The 20,040-nt window shown below is 45.8% G+C and overlaps 1 protein-coding gene across 5 annotated transcripts in view; it reads left to right on the top strand.

The window, feature by feature from the left end:
* Nucleotides 1-18,019, top strand: part of DNAAF8 (dynein axonemal assembly factor 8) — a 98,016-nt gene extending 79,997 nt beyond the window's left edge. For 3 of the 5 annotated variants that reach the window (XM_075059383.1, XM_075059386.1, XM_075059384.1), the window contains 6 exons: nt 2,893-2,987; nt 4,488-4,608; nt 7,220-7,437; nt 9,039-9,121; nt 13,148-13,217; nt 16,365-18,019. In XM_075059383.1, the coding sequence (XP_074915484.1) occupies nt 2,893-2,987; nt 4,488-4,608; nt 7,220-7,437; nt 9,039-9,121; nt 13,148-13,217; nt 16,365-16,442 (665 nt within the window). In that variant the 3' untranslated portion in view covers nt 16,443-18,019. Of the gene's footprint in view, nt 1-2,892; nt 2,988-4,487; nt 4,609-7,219; nt 7,438-9,038; nt 9,122-13,147; nt 13,218-16,364 lie in introns of those variants that run through there. The other 2 variants (XM_075059385.1, XM_075059387.1) reach the window with 2 other exon arrangements.
* Nucleotides 18,020-20,040: the final 2,021 nt, after the last annotated feature.

Raw genomic sequence — 20,040 nt, 5'->3', positions numbered from 1 at the left:
ATTGCTACAAGGAGAGAAGGATGTAATTCAAAATTCCTAAGGAATTAAGCATCATTAATTCACTGTCCATGAATAGTGTTTTTCCTCAGTGTGGTACTGATTGTGCTATATGTAGTTAAAGGAATATAAAAATAATAAAAGCAATAGTTTCTGTGAACACAGGAGAGCTAGCAGGCACTGTATCCCTTCAGGTTTCAGCACTTTCCTGTTGAGATCCATTCGATTATTTGGCTTCTTCTATTGTATCCTGTGCTGTCAAATCACTCCCTCTTTTTGTCTACATCAAGTGGTCTTTTGAAGAGAACTGGTAGAGGGTGAAGTAGCCACCTTGTACGGCTTGGGGAAGAGAATCAACCCCTTGATGTAGAACTTTTTTTTTTTTTTTTTTTTTTTAATCAGATATGATCATAATCCTTAGGACCAAGACTAAACTGAGAGAGATCTTTGACCATGATTACTCACAGGATCTCATCTGTGGGAGTGACTGAAGAGCAGGATCTACCTACACAAAAGAAATGGTCAGGGCTCTTCAGCCAATACTTTTCTGCTGTCAGCCCCTGCTGCTTTTGCTCCTAAGATTAATGGGTTGTGTATCCAGGTTGCCTTGAGAATGAGAACTCATCATTCACAGCTAAGAATGGGTAATATATACCCCAAACTTAAGATACTCCTGCTACAGTTAGAGCATCCCTAGCATAACTCAGTTAAAGATTAGTTTATATTAACAAGAGAGGCTGAGTCTCATCTTGTCTTTCACTGGGAGCCACAGAGCACTCACTGTGTTAGAGAAACCCTCAGATGTCTGCTTAGGGATTCCCTTCAGGTCCCTGCTTCCTTCTAAGACTGGGCTGAGCACAGAGCTGAACTAGCTGGCCACCACCTGCCCTCTGAGACTAGATTGTGCATTCTGTTGGAGCCAGCTATATGGCTGGCTCACAGAGCCATCCTTGCACACATTCAAAGATAATGGATGCAGCTGTAGCTACTGTACTCACTAGCTCTGACTCAAGAATCTGATCCAGCTGTTATGCCAAGGAGGTGTCTGTCCATAAGGAAAGGAGTGCTCACAACCCCTTGCACCTCCAAGAGCTTGCCCTCTAATAAGGATGAAACATTTACCTACAAGTTAAGCAGGAAGAGCTTAATCATTGCATGAGTAATCATTTGGGGTACGGGGGAAGACCATCTTCCTTTCCTAGGAGGGAATACTAAGCTTTTTCAGTTTTGCTCCAGCTGAGGAAGATCTCTAGTTAATGCTGTCTTGCTGAAGTAGAGCAAACTCTAGCTGCGTGTTTCCTCCCAAAGTGACTGGGGAAATTCAGTTAAGGTGAAGACCAGGTTCCAGTGATACTGTTGAATGAAGTAATGCAGTTTTAATACTCTGAGGCTCAGCTGCAGAAGTAAACCTACACTCTTCTCATCTCTTCTGGGTCTTATGAAGTCATTGTATAGTGCCTTTTCTTGAACCCAAAGAGCTCTTACACATGCATCTTACACAGTCTTATACCTTGAGCAAACTGTTGCTAGCTTTGGGAGCATTTGTGTCCTCTGTAATGGCATCAATGATTTAAACAAGGAAGATTTGACATAGAGGTACTTAAAGGATCCAGCACAACTTATACACTGGTGACTTATGCAATCTTAGGATTGTAAACTACTGTGTTAAGGACTCTGGCTATACAATACCTGGAATTATGAAGTTCAAACAGGGCTGAGTGCTCTAAGAGCAGTAAGACATGGTTCTTTGAATGGGTAGCCTGCAAAGGAGGTAATATTTCAGAGCGTGTTTGCATTTTGTGTATTTGTATCCCAGGAGTATGGATCCGTGCCAGCACATTGACAATCTATCTGAACTCCAGTTATATAGAAACAGCTTTTTCTTCTCTAACATCTTCCACCCACAAATCTCAAAACATTCAGAGTAGTGCTTTATAACACTGTTGCTTTATAGGGAAATACTCAGATGCTAAGCCTGGAGGGACGTCTTAAGTCACTGAGTTCAGTTAATTCTCTCACAGACAACCCCATCATGTATTCCCTTTCATAAGCATCCACCCCAACTGGATGGTTGTGACAGAACTTCACTGCTCTGATAGCTAGAAGTCTTATGTTTTCAAACTTAAAGATAGTCATATACAGTTTGTATCCATTTGTTCTTGTGCCAATACCTGTAATTTAATGTTAAGTAGTTCTTTTTTCTTCTCTGACCTTTCTGATGTGTTTATCAGAAATCAGATTCCTTCTCAGCTTTGTGTCATGTTGGGTCAAACAAGCCAAGGTCTTTTAGTTCTAACTCTTCAGATGATACTCCATTCCTTCTGTGATCCTCATGTTATTTCTCTGTACCTGTTCCAGTCTCAATTTACCTTTCTTGACCACAGGTGAATAGAATAATACACTGCTATCAGCAGTGTCTCATACTAATTCTGAAATCTGTTGTAAATCAGAGCCCCCAGCATATCTGGGACTTGCATTATTGTTATTAAGCTCATTTGTCTGACTAACTAGTAGCTCCTTCCTATTCAGTAAGACCAGCCTGATGTGATCCAGAAGCAAGGGAACAACAATGGGGGATTGGAGCTGGTATTGAAGAGTTTCACTGGCTCCTTAACACGATTCCCTTGACTACAGTGTTAGGAAATAGGAGGAGTCTTGTTTACATGAGGAAAAAGCTGAGTGATAATAGGACAGAATCAAAACACCAAGAAGGCAATGGAACAATTCTAAATATAATGGTTTAAAATGTTTGCTATTACTGTACAGAACAGCTGGCCTTTAAAGCAATTACTTCAGTAAGTTGCACATCATCAATCTCTCAGAAAGATGAGTGTGAGTCTAAAGAATGTTTAATTCATGGCCTGAGAGAATCTTCTCATTGTATTTATCTCTCAGGCTCCAAATCCTATCAAATAGCTGTCCGGGATATGAAGCTGTTTTTCCCAGAAGGACTGTGCTGCGCCGAGTGTCAGACATTAGAGGAGGAAGAGGTAGGATTCTGCCCCTTCCTGAGAAGTATCCTGCTGTGTCAGAGCAATGGCTTTGGCCCTTATCCCATGACTTCTTTCCTATTATGCTTTAGATAATGCTTTTTTTGCTGTGTTTCACCAGCTGCCGAGTTTTCCTTCTCCTGTGAATGTTCCTACCATAATGTGCTAACTTTGTATTGAACCAGACAGTCTCGGTGGAAAAGTGCTTTTTTAGATATGTTTGTTTGGTAACCTCTGCTGTAAATTCAGGAGGGCTCATACTTCAGTAGCAAAGTTCCCAGGTAGAGTCAAGATCGCTTTGGAAGCAGGTTACAGGGAGGGATAACAATACCATTAATGATTTCTAAGACACAGTTGGCCCACAGGCTGGGGTTTTTTACCAGCTTTTCTCATGTAGCATTCAGGAATGGAGATGAATTGGGACAGCTGATAATGTAACTCGCTGGTTGCTGAATGTCTCCCACAGAGTCTGTACACATCCACATGCTCACAGCATGGAGCACTGCCCTATTTGTGTGACAAGGATGTTGTCCCTTGTGCCCTGTCAGCAAAGGTACCACCAGTCCACAGCAATGAAAAGGGTGGAGCTGTCTCATGTAAGACATCTCATGCTGTAAAGTACAGGCAGTTTACAGAGCTGCTGGGTGCCTGCATCCTTCCCTGCCTGCAGGTAGAGGCATAAAGACTCGGACTCTTGGTTTGCATTGCAGGCAGTGCCGAGAAGCCTACCAGTACTGGTGTGGCCCACTCCTGCTCATCTGGCCTTCACACTATGTAGCTGCTGGCCTCTGATTCAAACCACTGTAATTTGCCAATAGCTAAAATGAAACAATATGTCTTTCCTGTTCAACTAGTTTTGTATGTCATTTCCACTCGGATCATTTTCTTCTCAAAACCAGAGTTTGAAATGATTGGGTTATACTCAATGAAGGTATGGCAATTTTTGAGCCTTGCTATGTCCACGTGGCACAGAGGTGACCCAGCTGAGTTAGTCCAAGGAGATTAGCTCTGGAACTGGAAGCAGCCAGCCACATCTGTAGTATGCTTCACTAATGTGGATGCTTTCCCTCTGCAACTCAGTCCAGAGCATCATGACTGCACTGTGCTGGGATGCATGGATGTGCCAGTTCATTCAGAGACAGAAGGGAGCTGCTACACATCAGTGTGGCACTGGATAAAGATGTCAGACACTCACAGTCCTTGAGTTTCTGGCCCTGGAAAGCTGGGAGCAGAGATCTTAGAAAGATGTCCGAATATAGGACCTTTAAAATGATGACAAGATGCTCTACTGAATTAAGTCACACTAAAAAAGAATGTGTGCAAAATGTTCCTGTATCTCTAGACAAGCAGGTGTTTTCTAGGCTGGCAATTACAGAAGTACACAACACCAACAAGAGCTTCACAGCTTGCCTGAATCAATACTTAAGAAGTGTTATCCTTCCTGATCAGGTAATGGTGTTCACATGACTTGCCTCTCTCTCCCTCCCTTCCCTCCTGCAGATCTATAACCTGAAACGTGACCCCATAGTCAGTTTGGAAATCAACAAGCAGCGCAGGATCATAAAATGTGAAACAGGAGGGCAACTCAATTTATTGGGCTCTGAACAACCATGCAATCTTGGTAAGGAGATGTGTAACTCTTGTTATAGATTGAGACTGTTATTGATTAATTGGACAGCAAGACGAACCATCTGGTGGCAGCAAGATTTGGTATTGATGTCCTTTCAGAAGGGAGAGACAACTCTGAGCTGCAAAGAACAGCTCCAGTGGAGTCCAGCCATTTAACTGTTTACCTACCAGGCCCTTCCACTGCCAGTGCTTTCATGGGTTTAAATATAGGGCTGTTCAGAAGTGCTGACCTTATCACCAGCAGAAGAACAAGCACTGTCAACACAGCTAGTGTAAGCAACAGTGCACATTTCTCTGCTGAACTTTTACAAGGCATTTCAACACCAACTTGGCCACGGCGGTTTGCATGTCCATTCAAAGCCCGCCACAGGAGACGCGAAGGCACCATAGGGATGGGCGATTGTGAGACATTTTGTTCTGTGAGTAGATAAATAACAATTTATGCAGGGAGTGCTTCTGGCAGTATGGACATCTAACTCTCAGGAGCTGGACTGAGAGCTCATTCAGTTCCCACTAGCTTCTGAACAGCTGCCAGCTCAAAATGACTTCCAGTTATTGCTGGTCTGACTTTGATTTGAAGTTGAAGCTTCAGCAAGCCTATCAGTTCCCTCAGATGCCTACAGTTTCTCTGGGTCTTTTCTGTTTATTTTACTTGATAGGCATGTATACAATACAGGCTGCGACGCAGCACCATTTATGTCAGGAGATACAACTAACACATGGGGATGCTTCCATGTTGGGATACTGTGGATTGATCCCAAGCCTTTATAAACAAGAAATGACAGGTAAAGCATCCCTGTGGTGTTCACTGGGGAGCAGATGTGTTGGGAACCAGGTCATTGTTATTCCTGTAGCTTCAGTTCTGATGTGACTGGCAAGCAGGAGGGTGGGCAACTGAGAAAATGTTCCTGCGCTACACTTGATTGGTGCAGTTGTTAATCCCAGTGGTAAAACCACAAGATTGCTGTGCGCTGGCAGAAGAATATGATAGAAATGCTAGAGAATTACAGACCATCACCTCCTACCTTAAACGCTTACTGATACAGGACTTTTGGGCATTGACCCCATACCAGCAGGTGCATGAGACAGCACATGTATGAGTGCAAGGAGGATTGTGGTAAGTCAAAGCCTTTACCTTAATGACAGCATAGGTGCTTGGTACTCACCAAGTCACTTTTGTGTAGGGGGTCTCTGAAGGAGGATTTTTCCCGAGGTAATTATCCATGAATTCTTTCCCCTGTCTTACGCTGGCTTTGGGCTATGCCCTGTGCATGCTTCATGATCATTACAAAAATCGCAAATCCTCAGGCAAGCTCCTCTTCTTATGTTGCACACTACTACATCAGAGACTGACTGCATGAAGGTTTAGGACTTAACTGATGCCTGCGGCAAGGAGTGAGGCCTATCTCGCAACATTACTGACATTCCCAAGCCATTGTATGAGTCCTGAAATGAGATCTTGGCAACTGTGAGTATGTTAACAGCAGCTTTTTTGAGATGACCAGGCTGTTCTGCATGTAGCTATCTGACTTCGTCTGGGTAGCAGCAGAGATGTGATCACATTGTTGTGTTTCTGGTGGGGTATCTCAGCTCAAGCTGTGTTCAGAGCACAAAGCTGCAGTGAGAGAAGACTTGCAGGTGTTCCCAGTCCAAAATATCCTGTGTTGCTATTGCTGACAGGCAGGGTATTTCCCTCATCAACTTACTGCACAATGGGAAAGGATCAGGCCTATAGCACAGGTCTGCTGTGACTGAAGCACTTCTTGATTTTTAGAAGATATTTCAGAAAATAAAATGAAATAAAAAAAAAATAGCTTGTTGTGGAGAGAGCTTAGGTATTCCGCAAGCTTTGTACAGCCCCGTGCTGGGAGCAAATCTCAAAGTGTGTGTCCCTAATTTCCTGCTGCAGGAGGATGTCTTTGCTTTGAAGATGTCTAAGCAGAGTAAAAAGGAAAACAGTGTACAGCCCTGATGTGTTTGTGTCTCAGAAAATATATTTCAAAGAGTTACTGTCCTGGAAAAGCAAGTACACGTGATCTCTGAACTGTCAGGCACAATATAGTAAGCGCCTCCAGCAAGCCAGACACATCATTCACTTTATGGCCTCATCTTGAACACTAGAGGTAGCTCTTGCACACAAAGAAACCTCTCCTTTCAGCAAATAATTATCACAAAGCTGCTGCTTAATGGATGGACAGATTTATCATGAGGAAAATATGAAATACATTAAGTCTTATGTATGCTGATCAGAATTACATTTTGGATTATAAAAGCAGCTGGATTAACAGATTTCTTTGCTTGGAAGAAATTAAATGGAATAGTATCTCCTGTAGCAAACCGGCAGTTGTCCTTGTCTGACTCCTGAAATGGGGTCACTACTGCTGTCTTGTGATCTCCAGATACGTACACATAGGCATACAGCATTTTGACAGTTCAGGATGAGCAATTGCATCTGTGAACATCCCAAACGATCTAGCAATGCCTGAGTGCCTCTGATCTTCCAGTTACTTGTCTGTGGCAGAGAAGAATTACTTAGAGGGCTAATGGTTATGGGGCGTAGATATAAAACAAGCATCTGTTGTGTTTTGATCTTTTCCCATCAGATCGGCCATTGCTTGATAACCTTTGCCAAACCACTTGCCTCGTATTGCCTGGGATAATCCTTCGGGGTTCAGAGCACCCACCTTATGTCGAACTGCTTGATCAGCTTATTGGCAAAGATTTCACAGTGACTGGAGTACGCCTCACTGTCCTGGATGCACGACAAGCTCACTGCATCTCTGAGACACTAAGCAGGGCAAAGAGCAGTGTTGCAGCAAAGGTATGAAACAGCTGGAGTCGTGCTTTGCTTCCTTTGCATAAAAGGAGAGCCTTTTAATGCCCTGCTGTGCTAAGATATCCAGGCTAGCTCTGAGCAAACTTGCTTTGGTAGCAGTATTAGCACAGCACTGCATCTGAGCTCTAATACTACTGGTAAGTAATGTGGGCAACGTGCCTCGCTTGCTAGTCCCTACCTTGTGTTCCTGTATCTCCACTAGCTCACTGAGACCTAACCTTGACATCGTTATGTGTGAATGTATCCTTAATGTGAACGGCACATCCCCGTTAAACGTTTTATTCCATTCACCTATCAGTGCACAGTTGCTGCTATTATGTATGTTCTGCTGCTGTATCCTGTCTTGGTTTTCCACATAAATACAGTTTCTATTTCCCTTTCTGTAATCGCACCCCATTAATCCTCTTCTACAATGCTAAATAACCCTTCCACTTTTTGGACTGTGCCCTGGAGTCCTAGGCAGAGATTTCATTTTGCTTCTCGTTTAGTTGGTGCTGACAGCTCAAGCCGCAGTCCAGCATGGAGTTTGAGCAAGTGCTTACGGGGCTTAAGCATCAGATGTGCTTCTGGGGTGAGGAGATATTCTGCTGATGTAAAGCAATGTATCTAGCCCAGACTGTTTTTCTCTTTGCACTTGGTGTAGGAGAAGTCCACCATTTCAGGAACCTTACTAGGGCAAAGCAGTAAGGTAGAATGTGCAAGAAAGTGCTGTCAGAAGCCCAGAGTAAACAAGGGGGGAAGCTACTTATACTGGAAGTAGCAATCAACAAAGGGCTGTCAGAGACACCCAGCAGTCCCTCTGAAAAAACACAGACAAACATTTGTGCTTCCAGCCTTTCAGTTATAAGTCTTAGGTGTTATCTGTAATAAGAACAGGTAAGATCTTTTGAGGTTGTGATTTTTTTAAACTGACAGCATCCCTTTGAAGTACATCTGTATAGAATAGCAATTACATCTAGCATCCAATTAGTCTAAGCACTACTTTCTTCTCCTGTGGTTCCCCTGAGGATGCCAGCCCTCTGCACACAGGAATGTGCACAGCTCTCTAGGAAGGACAAAGCGAATCAACGTGTGGGAAGGAGAGCTATGGCAGCAGCACTGCTTTCCTGGTGATGGAAGAACTTCCTCCTGTCAGAGATTAATTACTCTGGGCAGAGCTGGCATGTTTCCAGAAGGGTCTGGCACTGCTGAGCCAAAGGTGGACATTACAGCATTTGCTTTTCCTTGCCAGAAGGGAGATGGGCTCCTTCAAGTAATAAGTGTTTCTGCTACAATATCTCAACATTTACTGTTATCTCCATATTCCTGCTTCCAGCAGACTTAGTGACTGAATAACACACCTAAGTAACCTGCTTATTTTCACTCTGAGAGAAGGGAACAGGAATAATAGTATGCCATAGGTGCAGGATAACTAACAGTTCAGACATGATACTCTTTCTATTTGAAAGAGTCTGTTGCTTTGTGACTTTCATCCCCTCACCCAGCACACAAGCAGTTATCTGTGCTGTCAGCGGTTCATCAGTAAGGCTTACAGACTTATTTAAGTGGATAGCAACACCAAAGCTCTGTTCTTCCCTCTCTTGTAGTCCCTCTTAATGGATGGTTTGTGTCTGGTGCTAGCAGCACAGCGAGACAATGCGGTCATTTGCTTCGACTCCCTGCTGGACAGGTAAGTGAGGACAATATCACTTTAACAGCAGTGTCTCAACCCCCTGCTAGAGAGCTTGTGATCTGAAGGAGGGCAGGTGACTTTCTTCTCTGTAATTCAGTTCCAGTTCAGACTCCTATGAGGTCAGGTGCCACTCAAAGGCAACCCATTCTTCCTAAGTTATGTTGTTGTTAATGGGTCAATACCTGAGAGTGTTCCCCAGTTTCGAAGTCATGTGTCCTATACTCAGGACCTTAAATACTGAGTTGTGGTGTTTATTAAAGACTTGGAGTGTCTGTGAGGCTTGGCAGTATGGTTCCACAAATACAGGGGTTTCTCTGAAATAAGGGCTCACATTGGGAATAGACCTGCTGAATCAATAAAATTCCTAGGAGAAATATCTTAGCAGATTCTGTGTTTGCTATGAAAAAATACTTAAAATAACAACAGAAAGCAAAATCAAAAATTAGCCTCTTAAATAAATCACCAGAAATGCTGGGTAGAGGATGTCTAAGCCTGATAAAACAAACAGAACCCCTCTACAGGGACTGATTAGTGAAATAGAATGATTATCAGGCCAATTAACCCACTGTTCCCCAGAGGGAAAGTTTCCTTGCACAGGGGCTGGTATTTGGCAATGTGATGTGTAGTTCCTGCACAGGGTTTCCTCGAGGAAAGGAAGCCAAGAGAATCTTTTTTTTGACACATTTGGTATAGAGCAGTCCATCAGCCACACCAATAAGACTGTTGTGACTTTGTCTGTACCATCTGGAGGACTTCCAGATAACACTGTCAAAGGAACAGGAATAAGGAATTCAAGGATGCTGGAGTTTACAAACATCAAGGGGATCAAATCTGAATATCCAATCTGGTAGACACCTTGGAGTTCTCATACTTTGATGAAATGTTACGATGCTCAGTCACAAGGCCACACCTGGGAAGAACAGTTGGAACAAATTTCATCGGTAACTTTTCAGAAATGTTTTTAAGCTAATTACAAAATTCAGACATTGCTCCCATTGAGTTAAAATTGCACCCTTAGGAGCCACATCCCAGACCGTTCACCTGGCAAGGTACAGCACTAAGGGGAAGCAAAGAGCAATTTACTGAAGACCTCTCTAGTGAGTTTTGTCCCACTCTTTCCCTGTTTACAGGAAAAAAAGTAAGCTGTTGGGAACCCCAGAAATCACTGCTGAAGGTAGTTTTGGGGGAGTGGCTGTCAGCTCTGCTGACAGCCAATACAAGATCCCCACCTCTTTATTTTCCCCAGGCTTTTGCTCATCAGTGATGGGTGCTGCATAACAAGATCAGCTGCAAACAGTGCTTCCCTCTTCTGTAGGCTTAACTTGATATATTTTAAGATTGCCAGTCTCAAGGCAGCACCCCCAGAGCAAACCTTGCAGTGGCTTCTCACTGCTGTTCAGTGAGCCGAGGGGCTGAGAAGGAAGCAGGGATGAATGGGTGCCAGTCTCAGCTGCATCTTTCACCCCTCATCCCGGTCTGTGCCAGTATGGCTGTCCGTACAAAGGTTAAACTTCCTTGCCGAACTGCAAAATACATGTGCATAAATTATGGCTGTTAGGGGGCACTCCCAAATGGCAAGATCCACTCTGCCTCTTACCCCAGTACCAGAAGTAGTGATCATGCAGCCATTTAAAAGCAGGTCTACAAAAAAAAATTTGCCTTCATGATCAATGATGCTTGTGAAAGGGAGGGGCAGCAAGGTGTGCCCAAGGATGGGGAGGAGGGGAGGCAGTGATCTGCTGGTAGATCAACTTTAGCCAACAGTAAACTCATACCTGTATTGTATCATAAGCCATCATATTGTTTAAAATCAACTTTGCAAATGTCTTTGAAAACCCAGCCTGACTTAACTAGTGTCTCATAAGGACACTTCATGCTAAGACATCTTCATTGCCTAGTTTATAAACATTTCAAAATAACATCTGAGATTAATTGCACTTATGACTCCATCAGCAGGAGCCACGTGACCTTTCTTGTACTGAGTAAATCACTGTATATTTATTTCACTCTTACTGCCACGGCCCAAGATTCCAATACCTGCTCAGGTTGTGGCCTGCATTTCAGTTACACTGCTGAAGCACCATGGTGTAAGAGATTATTTTACGGCCCTGGGAGTTGATTCACAGCTGAGCCACATTACTTAGGCTTTGTGCCACGGGGAGGAAAGTTGCCATCTGTATGGAAGCCTGGGATATGATGTCAGAGATGGGCTGTGATAAGGAGGAGGAATCAGGTGTTGAGAGGAACAATGCAGGCTTTGCTAGTATAACTGCTCGTAGTTCAGAGCCTATTAAAGCTTTCCTAAGCCAGCTCTAGCAGTGGTACATCAGGCAGAGACATTCAATCACTGGAGGATGTGCTGTGCAGAGCAGTTGCCTTGAAGACAGACACAGACCCTCATAACTGTGCAGTGGTTATTGTTCAGCTGCAGCAGTGCCCACTCTCTCTGTTCTCTGGACATACATGAAGGCATTATTTCTGCACCAAAGGGCAGGAAGAACAGAGACAAGGACAAAATTTATGCAGGTGGGGGCACAAAAGCAGCCCGTGAGTTTGATTGACTGCCAAGAGTGGAGCCAAAGTAGGAATCTGGGAGAATCTGGGAGGGTGCCAAGGGTAACTCATAGGGCAGAGTGAAGTAAGTGTTTGGAAGAGGTGAGGGGAAGCTGAAGCACAGCCTAAGAGCAATGGGGACCAGGGGGAGAATCCAGACAAGGAAGTGCCACAATCCTATCCGCAGACAAGGAAAAATGATGTGAGACTTACCATTCTTGTTCTATCAGCATCTGGCTGCCTGGATCTCTAGGATAAAACATTTGAAGTTTCCCTGTCATAACTTGTTTTTGCAGCCAGATTTCTGAGCTGCAGGGTGGCAGAGGGAAGAATTTACAAGTAGATTTGAAGCAACTCCTGGAAGAAAGGCATGCTCTGCTTTTTATGCATGACAAACTAGATCCAGCTGCCTTAATAGGTGGTACTGATTTAATAGTGATTACTCCTGTATGATTATTTGAGCTTTTAAAAGGTAATTTCAGATGCCCATAAGATTGCTAGGACCTAACTATATTGTGCACAGTCTTTAGGAACTCACCTAGTTAACATTGTACTCAGTAAGCAGCATTCGACTAAAGCAGGCCGAAAACCTAGCTGCATCAGAAGAAAATTGGAGTCTAAACTAGGCCTTACACCTTCCTAGTTTCAGACAATGTAGTGCAATCAGAACAAAAGTCAAGTGTTAAGGAACTTAGCTGGATCTTATTCTCTCTGATGAAACATTCTTACCAAGTGTTAATTGCTGTTAGCGGGGAGTGATGTTATCCCTATAGGAAGCTCATCTCTGGGAGCTTTGGAGGGAAAAGAGGTGTAGAAATAAAAAAATGAACACATGAGATGTAAAATCTTGGAGCTGTTGAAAACCACTGAAGGGAAAACTGTTGCCAAGCACAATACCTGGATATGGCGGCAGGGAGCTGGAAGTGATTTCCAAAGCCTCTGGAGAGTTTTCAAGCCTAAGACTCTGAGTGTGCATAAAGTCAGTTTAAAAGGCAATTTTGAAATTTGTATCTTGCCTTTTAATTTCTCTTTAATATGTCTTGTGGTCAGGTCATGTGTGGCTTGAGGTGGACCAGAGCAAAACAAGAATTAGTGAAGTAGACCCTGTTGCTGAAGGCAGCTTAGAAAGTCCTGGGTTTTGGGGAAAACACAGAGATTGTCTTTGTTGAGAAAACGACCCTTACACAAAGCTAACTATCTATGTTTATGTGTATTTCCCACTGCCCCAGAGACCCCATTATGCAACAGGTCATTACTGTTTGTTTGAAGGCTTATATTTTAAGAATCAAAATCCATTTATACAAAGCTTTGTAAAACCCAGGATTTATCTGTGTAAAGAAGTTCTGTAACAGATGCACATGGCCAGACCTGCTGGCACAGAGCATAGTCCTCCTCAAAGCTAGGTCATCTGCAGTCTGTGACAGCTTAGATGGAAAAGTAACACTGGCTTCTGTTTTTCTTTACCCCCAGTGTCTGTTGGCAGAAGCAGTCAGTCCTGGACACTGTGCAGCATCTCCTTTACCCCCAAAATGAGAATCAGGCAAGTAGAGAAGTTTATGGTATAGATATGTGTCCTTTGTGCCCCTGTGGTGAGTGAAACTTGGCAAAATTGGTTGAATTTTAGAAGAAAATTTTAATTTGTGTCAGGCGGAGGTGGTGCCTTATCACAGCCCCAAGCCTCAGCTTATACTGAGAGCCCAGCACATGGTGGAAGGTGGGACCAAAACCCTGTCAAACTGTCTTCCACATTACAGCAGTGGCACTATTTTGAATCAAAATATTTGGAGACTTTGATAAAGATTCAATATTTCCCATAGATGTCAGTTACTTTTTATGAAGAATCAACACTTAGTAAGATATCAGTGATACTTGTCAAAAATTAGTGACAGGAAATGTTCATTCAGCCTTATTGCCGAGCTGGCACATCTCCTATGTTCAGGACGTTATGTTTAAGAAGCCCAAATCCAAATGGAAGAGGAGAAATTCAGCCATTAGCCATTCCAGGGATGGGCTAACTGAATATTGTCTCAGTAGTTCATCCGAAGAAAGGAAACACTAAGCTTCAGACACTGTGGGCAGCTAATGGGAATAAACTGCATAAATACCTTTAAAACTCTGGCTGTAATCATCAAAGTTTAGTACAAAACAAACAAGAGATTCGGATAGAGGAGGCAGCGCCTGAAGAGTTAGGACTAGGAGGTGTAAAAGAATTGGGGAGAATGAGAAATGGTAGCAAGTGGACAAACCTCTCCTCTGGATCCCTTTTGCTTCCCCAAAAAACCCAGCAGGGGAGCGAGATGTGTTTGTAACCTCATATAACATATCAGAGCTGCTGCCTTCAGTACCAGTGCTCTAAGGATTGAGCCTTAAAAGACACAGAGCCCTCTTTGAAGTCTGTGTTCCTGCTTTTAACACAGGCAAAACTACTCCAAACTTCCCAAAAGTCGTACAGCTGCTGTTTTCAGCAGCTTTCCCTAAGGCACAGTAAAATGCTCCCCGGGCATAGCTGGAATTGTACGCGCTGCAGTGCCTGGGAAGGTTTGCCTGCACAGCTCTGCGATAGCTGCAAGCCTGTCATAGCACAGCGCTTACTGCTGCCAGGGTGCCAGGCTGTTGCCAAGTAATGTGACAGGGCAGCAAGTCCAGGCTGTCTTCTGATTTGCTTTGAAAAGGACATTGCACATCTCTGGCTGACATAAAATCCCTTCTGCTTCACGGCTATGGGGAATCAGCCTATCAGAAAGAGGCTTACAGTACTTTCTGTGATAGATAAGAGAAAAAGCAAATATGCTCAGCCTTTCTCCCTGCTTCTGGCAGCCTGGGCCACTGAATCAAATCCCTCTGGCACTGGTGGAAGCAGGGGCTACTCACAGCAGTTCAGAGTTTAGACCATGAGTCTAGTTCTGGCACAGTGGTGGGTACAGTGCTTCTCATTGTGGGTTACAAAAAGCACAGCAGCAAGTAATGTTTATTTTCAAATGGGCCTTTTGCTCCAAAGTTCAGGGTAGGTTTAGAAAACACAGAGTGAGATATGAGGAGCAAGCTCACCACTGAATGACTGTACCTCAAAGGATGTCCCTAGAAATTATGTTTGATCCTCTGATCTCTTGCTAATGAGTTTATGAAATGTCAGCTAGGCTTTCCAGGTCAAAGCTAATGAGCAACAACATGATATCAGGCAAAGTTCAGGAGGGTTAAATGAACATGGATTTCAAATCTTTGTGGTTTGAGCAGAGCTGCAGCATTTACTGGTGGAGTTGAGCCATGGAAGTGAACAGGAATTTCGTACTTGCTCCCTGTGTGGTTTGGGACTAGGCAATAGGATGAGAAATCAGCTTTCCAAATGTGGACTATTTCAGTGCTGACATCCATGTCTGGGGTAGTTGTCTTGCCTCCTTCTGCAGTCACTGAGAGAAGCAAGCATTTCCATAGCATTTTTCACCTGTCCTGTTTGAAACATCTGCCTTAGAAGCAGATGAATTCATGCTTTGGAAGTTCCTTATTCTCACGCAGTGACACTGCAGATGTCCGCTCCCCATGCAGGCTTATCTTGGGCACACACAGACCAGCTCACATCTGGAAGAGACAGAGCCATGTTTTCTTGGTGCTACCATTAGGGGCTGTGAACTTCCAGTGGATCTCTGTGAGGCGGTCCCAGGTGTCCCTGCACCTGGTCCATACCCAAGCTGGAACCTCCCCAGCAATAAGAGAGTTGTCAGGGAGTGCAGTGCTCAGCCTCAGGTCTGGGATGTGTGTGGCCGAACACTTTCTCCTCATGTGCAGCTCTGTGCCATGGCTGGGATGAGATCGTGAGGCTGGGGTGGCCGTCCCTCAGTGACAGTGCAGTACGTCACTGACCTGCCACCATTAGCATGTCAGAGCAGGGAGACCGCAGGGTCTCTGCACAGCTGTTCCTCAGTAAGAGCCCACAGATGTGCAGTCCAGCCTCCACTGGCAGGCAGCACTAATCCCTCCACTCTGCCTGGAGCCCTGAAGCTGTTGCCAGCAGCCACAATGGCTGCTCCAGCATCTTCCTCCCTGCAGAGACAGCTAAAACCTGGGACTGGAGCAGAGCAACACAGGGAAAACACATCCCAGCCACTCTTGGCATGATCCTTAGCCCCTCAGCAGCAGGCAGAAGGGCTGGAGTCCTATAAAAGAGACCTAAAAACCTATGAGGAGAGGCAGAGTGCTGGCAGGAGGAGGGCCCCAAGGACTGTGTGGGGCGGGCTGTCAGCACAGCACTTATGATGCTTTAGGGGAACATGGTGTTCATTAGCACAGTCAGAATTACAGACTGGTCCTGAAGCCCTTCGTGCTGAGCTGGCTTCCCCATCTCTGAAGCAGCCATGCCAAAGAGCTGCGTAGGGGCAAGGTTTGGGAAGGAGAGGTAGAGCAGCCAGGGGGGGAAGTTAGATTTCCCACTTGGCACTTTGCATGTTGTTGGTTTTCTTCAGTTCCTTGAAAATGTGAATCTTGGGAACGGCCAGTGGTCACAACTAGTAGATGTTTCCCTGCTGTGGGACACTCACAGCCACCTCTGTGCTGGGATTAATTCAACCTGGTAAACATCCTCACTATACTGCCTGCCTGTAGCAAGCACAAGAAACCTACCTCTGAAAAGAAGTTTCTTTGCAATGCACAGAAATCAGAGCTCTCCCCAACCCCTTCCTTCTTTTCTCCCCAGGCTGAAGAGCTGCTCTGTTGCCTTTTTGACTCCCTGACATCTGAGAGCATCCACCGAATTGAATCCCAGGATTGCTAGCCAAGATGGTCAAGGCCCCCAAGCAGCCCGTGGGCAGATGCCACTGCGGGTACTATGCAGATGGACACACAGGGAACTCCCAGCCTCTAAGACCACTAATACTTGTTTGTCATTAAAACATAAAGTCTGAAGTATGGTATTAGCATCAGTAAGATAAATGAGAGGAAGGATTAGTGCCCAAGAACAAATCCTCCTGAACCGTAGCTGTGGTTTCTAGTGGAATGCATTCAGAGACAATCTGCTTGTGTTCATGGAGCAAGGTTTGAAGCATTCCTCTGACTGGGAAAAACTCTGGAAGTAAAGTTAACACAGGGGTAGGTGTTCACTGCTGTCTTTCTCTCAGGTGCTTGGAGACTCTATCTTCCGCAGGCCTCAAAGACATTATGGAGAGACTCCATTTTCTGCTGCTACTGTGTTCTTTGAACCGAAGACAAAACCACAGTAAATAAAATGGCAATAGTCTGAAGGAAGGTTGGATCCCTAGAGAGTTCAATACCCCAGGTAGAGCCCTTGAATAAGATTAAAAGCTGGACAGCTTAATGTTCACATCCCTCTGCTCCAGCAACCTTGTTACCAGCTGCCCCTGCCCAGCCCCAGCTCACTGCCCTCCCATGGGCACACAGCCCTGCCTCTTGTTCCTCCTCCTACAGCAGCCGCTGATCCTAGCACGATTCCTCCTCAGATGAGTCCTTTCTATGAGCTCCCTGGCAATGAAGCTGGCATTAATACGAGGGTCCTCAGTCTTCCTGGGATCCACTGGGGAAATTCAGGTCCTTTAGGGAAGACTCTTCTCAGTGCAGGAGGCCTCATGTCCCTATCTGTCCTGCTAAGGCAGAGACTTGGACGTGCGCATGCATCTAGTTCCAGACATCATAGACATAGCAAGAACAGTCCCTGTGCATTCTCCAAGTGGTATTAAGGCAGACCAGCGTGCAGCTGGCTGGCCAGCCCACCTCTGGGTGCTACTGGCAGGGTGAACCCCTTCTGTGCACAGCCTTTCCCTCTGTGAGAGCCTGGTATGAGTCCTTCTCCTCCCCAGCCGTTAGCTCACACAAACTGTGAGAATGCAACACCTCTGAGATCTCTGTCCCCTTCCAGACTAGGCTGAAAGTGTCCAGTAAGTCCAAAAGCTGTTAGAGGTTTGGCCCTGCAAGCTCTCCTTCCTCAGCTGGTAATAGTCCTAACACAGTCTCTCCCCTTCTCTAAGCTACCTTGAAACAGCAAAAAGAGATTTTCGTGGCCAGCTGGGTGAAGGGGGGACACGGACAGGGGCCCTGCCCTGCCCTCTCACAGCAGTTTGGTGTCAGAACTTGGAAGTACCCTCCAAAGCTCTGCTCCCTGGCACCGTTCTGCCTGGACAGGCTGTTTGGGCTTTATGGTTGGACCGAACATCTGAAGAGAAGCTCCAGAAACACGTGCCCATGAGGGAAACAGGCAGCTGCCCTGGTCCCCTGAGAGGACGGGGTCCCGGGAGTCAGCGTGACAGAAAAGGCTGCTCTGCTCCTGCAGCTAAGTAGGCCATTTCCTGCACTCCAGGCGCATTTCTGTCATGCTTGTAAGCCATGTACAGCTTTGAAACAAATGAAAATTAAAAAGATCCACCCCCAGCACTTGGGGAATGTAATCTGAAAAAGGCATGCGTTGGAATAAAAAAAATGCAGCCAGATAGCAGCTGAAAGGCAAGGCCTGCAGAGCTACGTGCAAGAAAGGGGCATGTGGGGCCAGCAGCAGCCCTGCACCCAGCCAGCGTAGTGGCACACGGGCCAGCAGCTCCACATCTGACTCACCTGGGCCCTCAGACCTGTGAAAAACGGGGTCACGGGGAGCTGGACGTGATGAGGTGATGCTCTGGCGACTGGCAGCAGTCAGCCTAGGGAGATGACAGCCCGTTTGGACACCCCTGGTGCCGTCCAGGCTTGCCAGCGGACAGGAGCTCTCTGAGCTTCACGGTAGGAGTTGAGACCGTGACTCTTAACTCACCATGTAACAAACCAGGGCCTGGCACAAAAAGCACCCCATACCACATCCTCATCCAGAGAGCCCCACTGCTGAGGCTTGTTCTTTGTGAGCCTCCATCCGCCAACACACAGACCCCTGCCTCAGTTTCCCATCTATGAAATAGAGGTAACAGCTCTGCCATGTCCCCCAGGCACACCAGCAACATCATAAAAATGGGGCAGCACCCAGATATTTTTGAGACGCTGCTGCAGTGTCTTCAATTCCTATTTTAAAGCCCAGCTAATTAGTCTCAGTGTAACAAACTAGCACGCCCTGCACTGAGCAGGGGAAAGCATCATCCTCTGATATTTCCAAAATGCCAGGATTCCATAAATAACCTTGCCAGCCTTTCCTCCCTAAGCACCCCACTCCTCTCCAGAGAGTTGACAACCAGGAGCACCACGGACCCTTGCAGAAATCAATCCCGTCACCCCGCCACCAGCTCCAGCTCCGTCAAAGGGAACTGCGTCTCACACGCTGTTTTTCCCTGCAAACTGCCACAAGGCAGCCAGGATTAGCTAATCAGAGCTGAGGAGCAAATTAATGATTGCTAGAACTAGGAGAAAGGCAGATTTGATCGGAGATTGCCAGCTTTGCAGCTGGCTCCTACTTGCAAACAATTCATTTAGATTATGAAAGCAAAAAATTGAGTACAAAACCCCCTAGATTGTTTGCTTCCTAGAGAAAGAAAAGAAAAGAAATGGAATTTAGATTAAAAATTATGCAGAATAGTATTAATTCCCCACCCTCTTGTGCCTCCCCTCTTGCTGGAAAACCAGAGCTAATCAGAATTTAGCATTGTTCTGCTGCCGGTGTCAGAGCTACCTCAATGGAGGAGAGATAAAATACAGTAGGTGGCATTTTTTGTTAACTCCTTAGGGTCCTGCGGTAAGAAAGATGGGAGCGCAGCACCCGGTGCCAATCTCCCATTTTCCCAGCGTTCTCAGGCCTGATCATCATCTCCCTTCAATAGGCAAGTGCCTCAGGGTGCAGAGCAGCTCCCCATCCCGTGCAGAGCTCATCACTGAGCCCCAGCGCTGCTGAGTGCGGGCATGTTGTATTTATTCACCACGCAGAGGGCTCGGTAGCTCTCACGTGAGCCCTTCGCTCTGCCTTAGAGCAAATTGGTGTCCCAAGGGATGCAGAGGTACTGGGTGCTCTTCCCTATCGCGGGCATGGGCAGACAGCCATGCTCACGTTATAGCTTTCTAGCTCACTGTGTTCTCCTTTGTGCCAAGGACAGATTTAACTAATCATCAATTAGGCCTAGAAATCGCTACCTGGCTGCCACCAGCAGCAGCGGGACACTGATATCAAGCCGGGTAAGCAGAGAAGGACTGTAATGGTTCCCTTATCAGCACCGAGCGAGGCACGCGCACGTGACCTTGCGATTCACAGGTGGAGGAGCTGAACTGGCAGCTGATCCGCTCTCCTACTCCGCTCTACTGGGGAGCTGCAAGAGCAGCTCATCTCCAGTGAGCATGCACCGGCTGTGCCCTTCCTTCTCCAGGCAGCCCTAGCTCAGGGTCAGCGTCCAGCAGCTGCTGGGAGAGGTGGGTGACATCTCTCTCTGCTGACCCTCTTTCAGCCACCAGTGCAG

The sequence above is a fragment of the Buteo buteo genome, chromosome 29 (assembly GCF_964188355.1).
Source record: "Buteo buteo chromosome 29, bButBut1.hap1.1, whole genome shotgun sequence".
Lineage (NCBI taxonomy): Eukaryota > Metazoa > Chordata > Aves > Accipitriformes > Accipitridae > Buteo > Buteo buteo.
The sequence above is the reverse complement of the archived record's forward strand: the minus strand, read 5'-3'. Positions and strand labels throughout refer to the sequence as shown.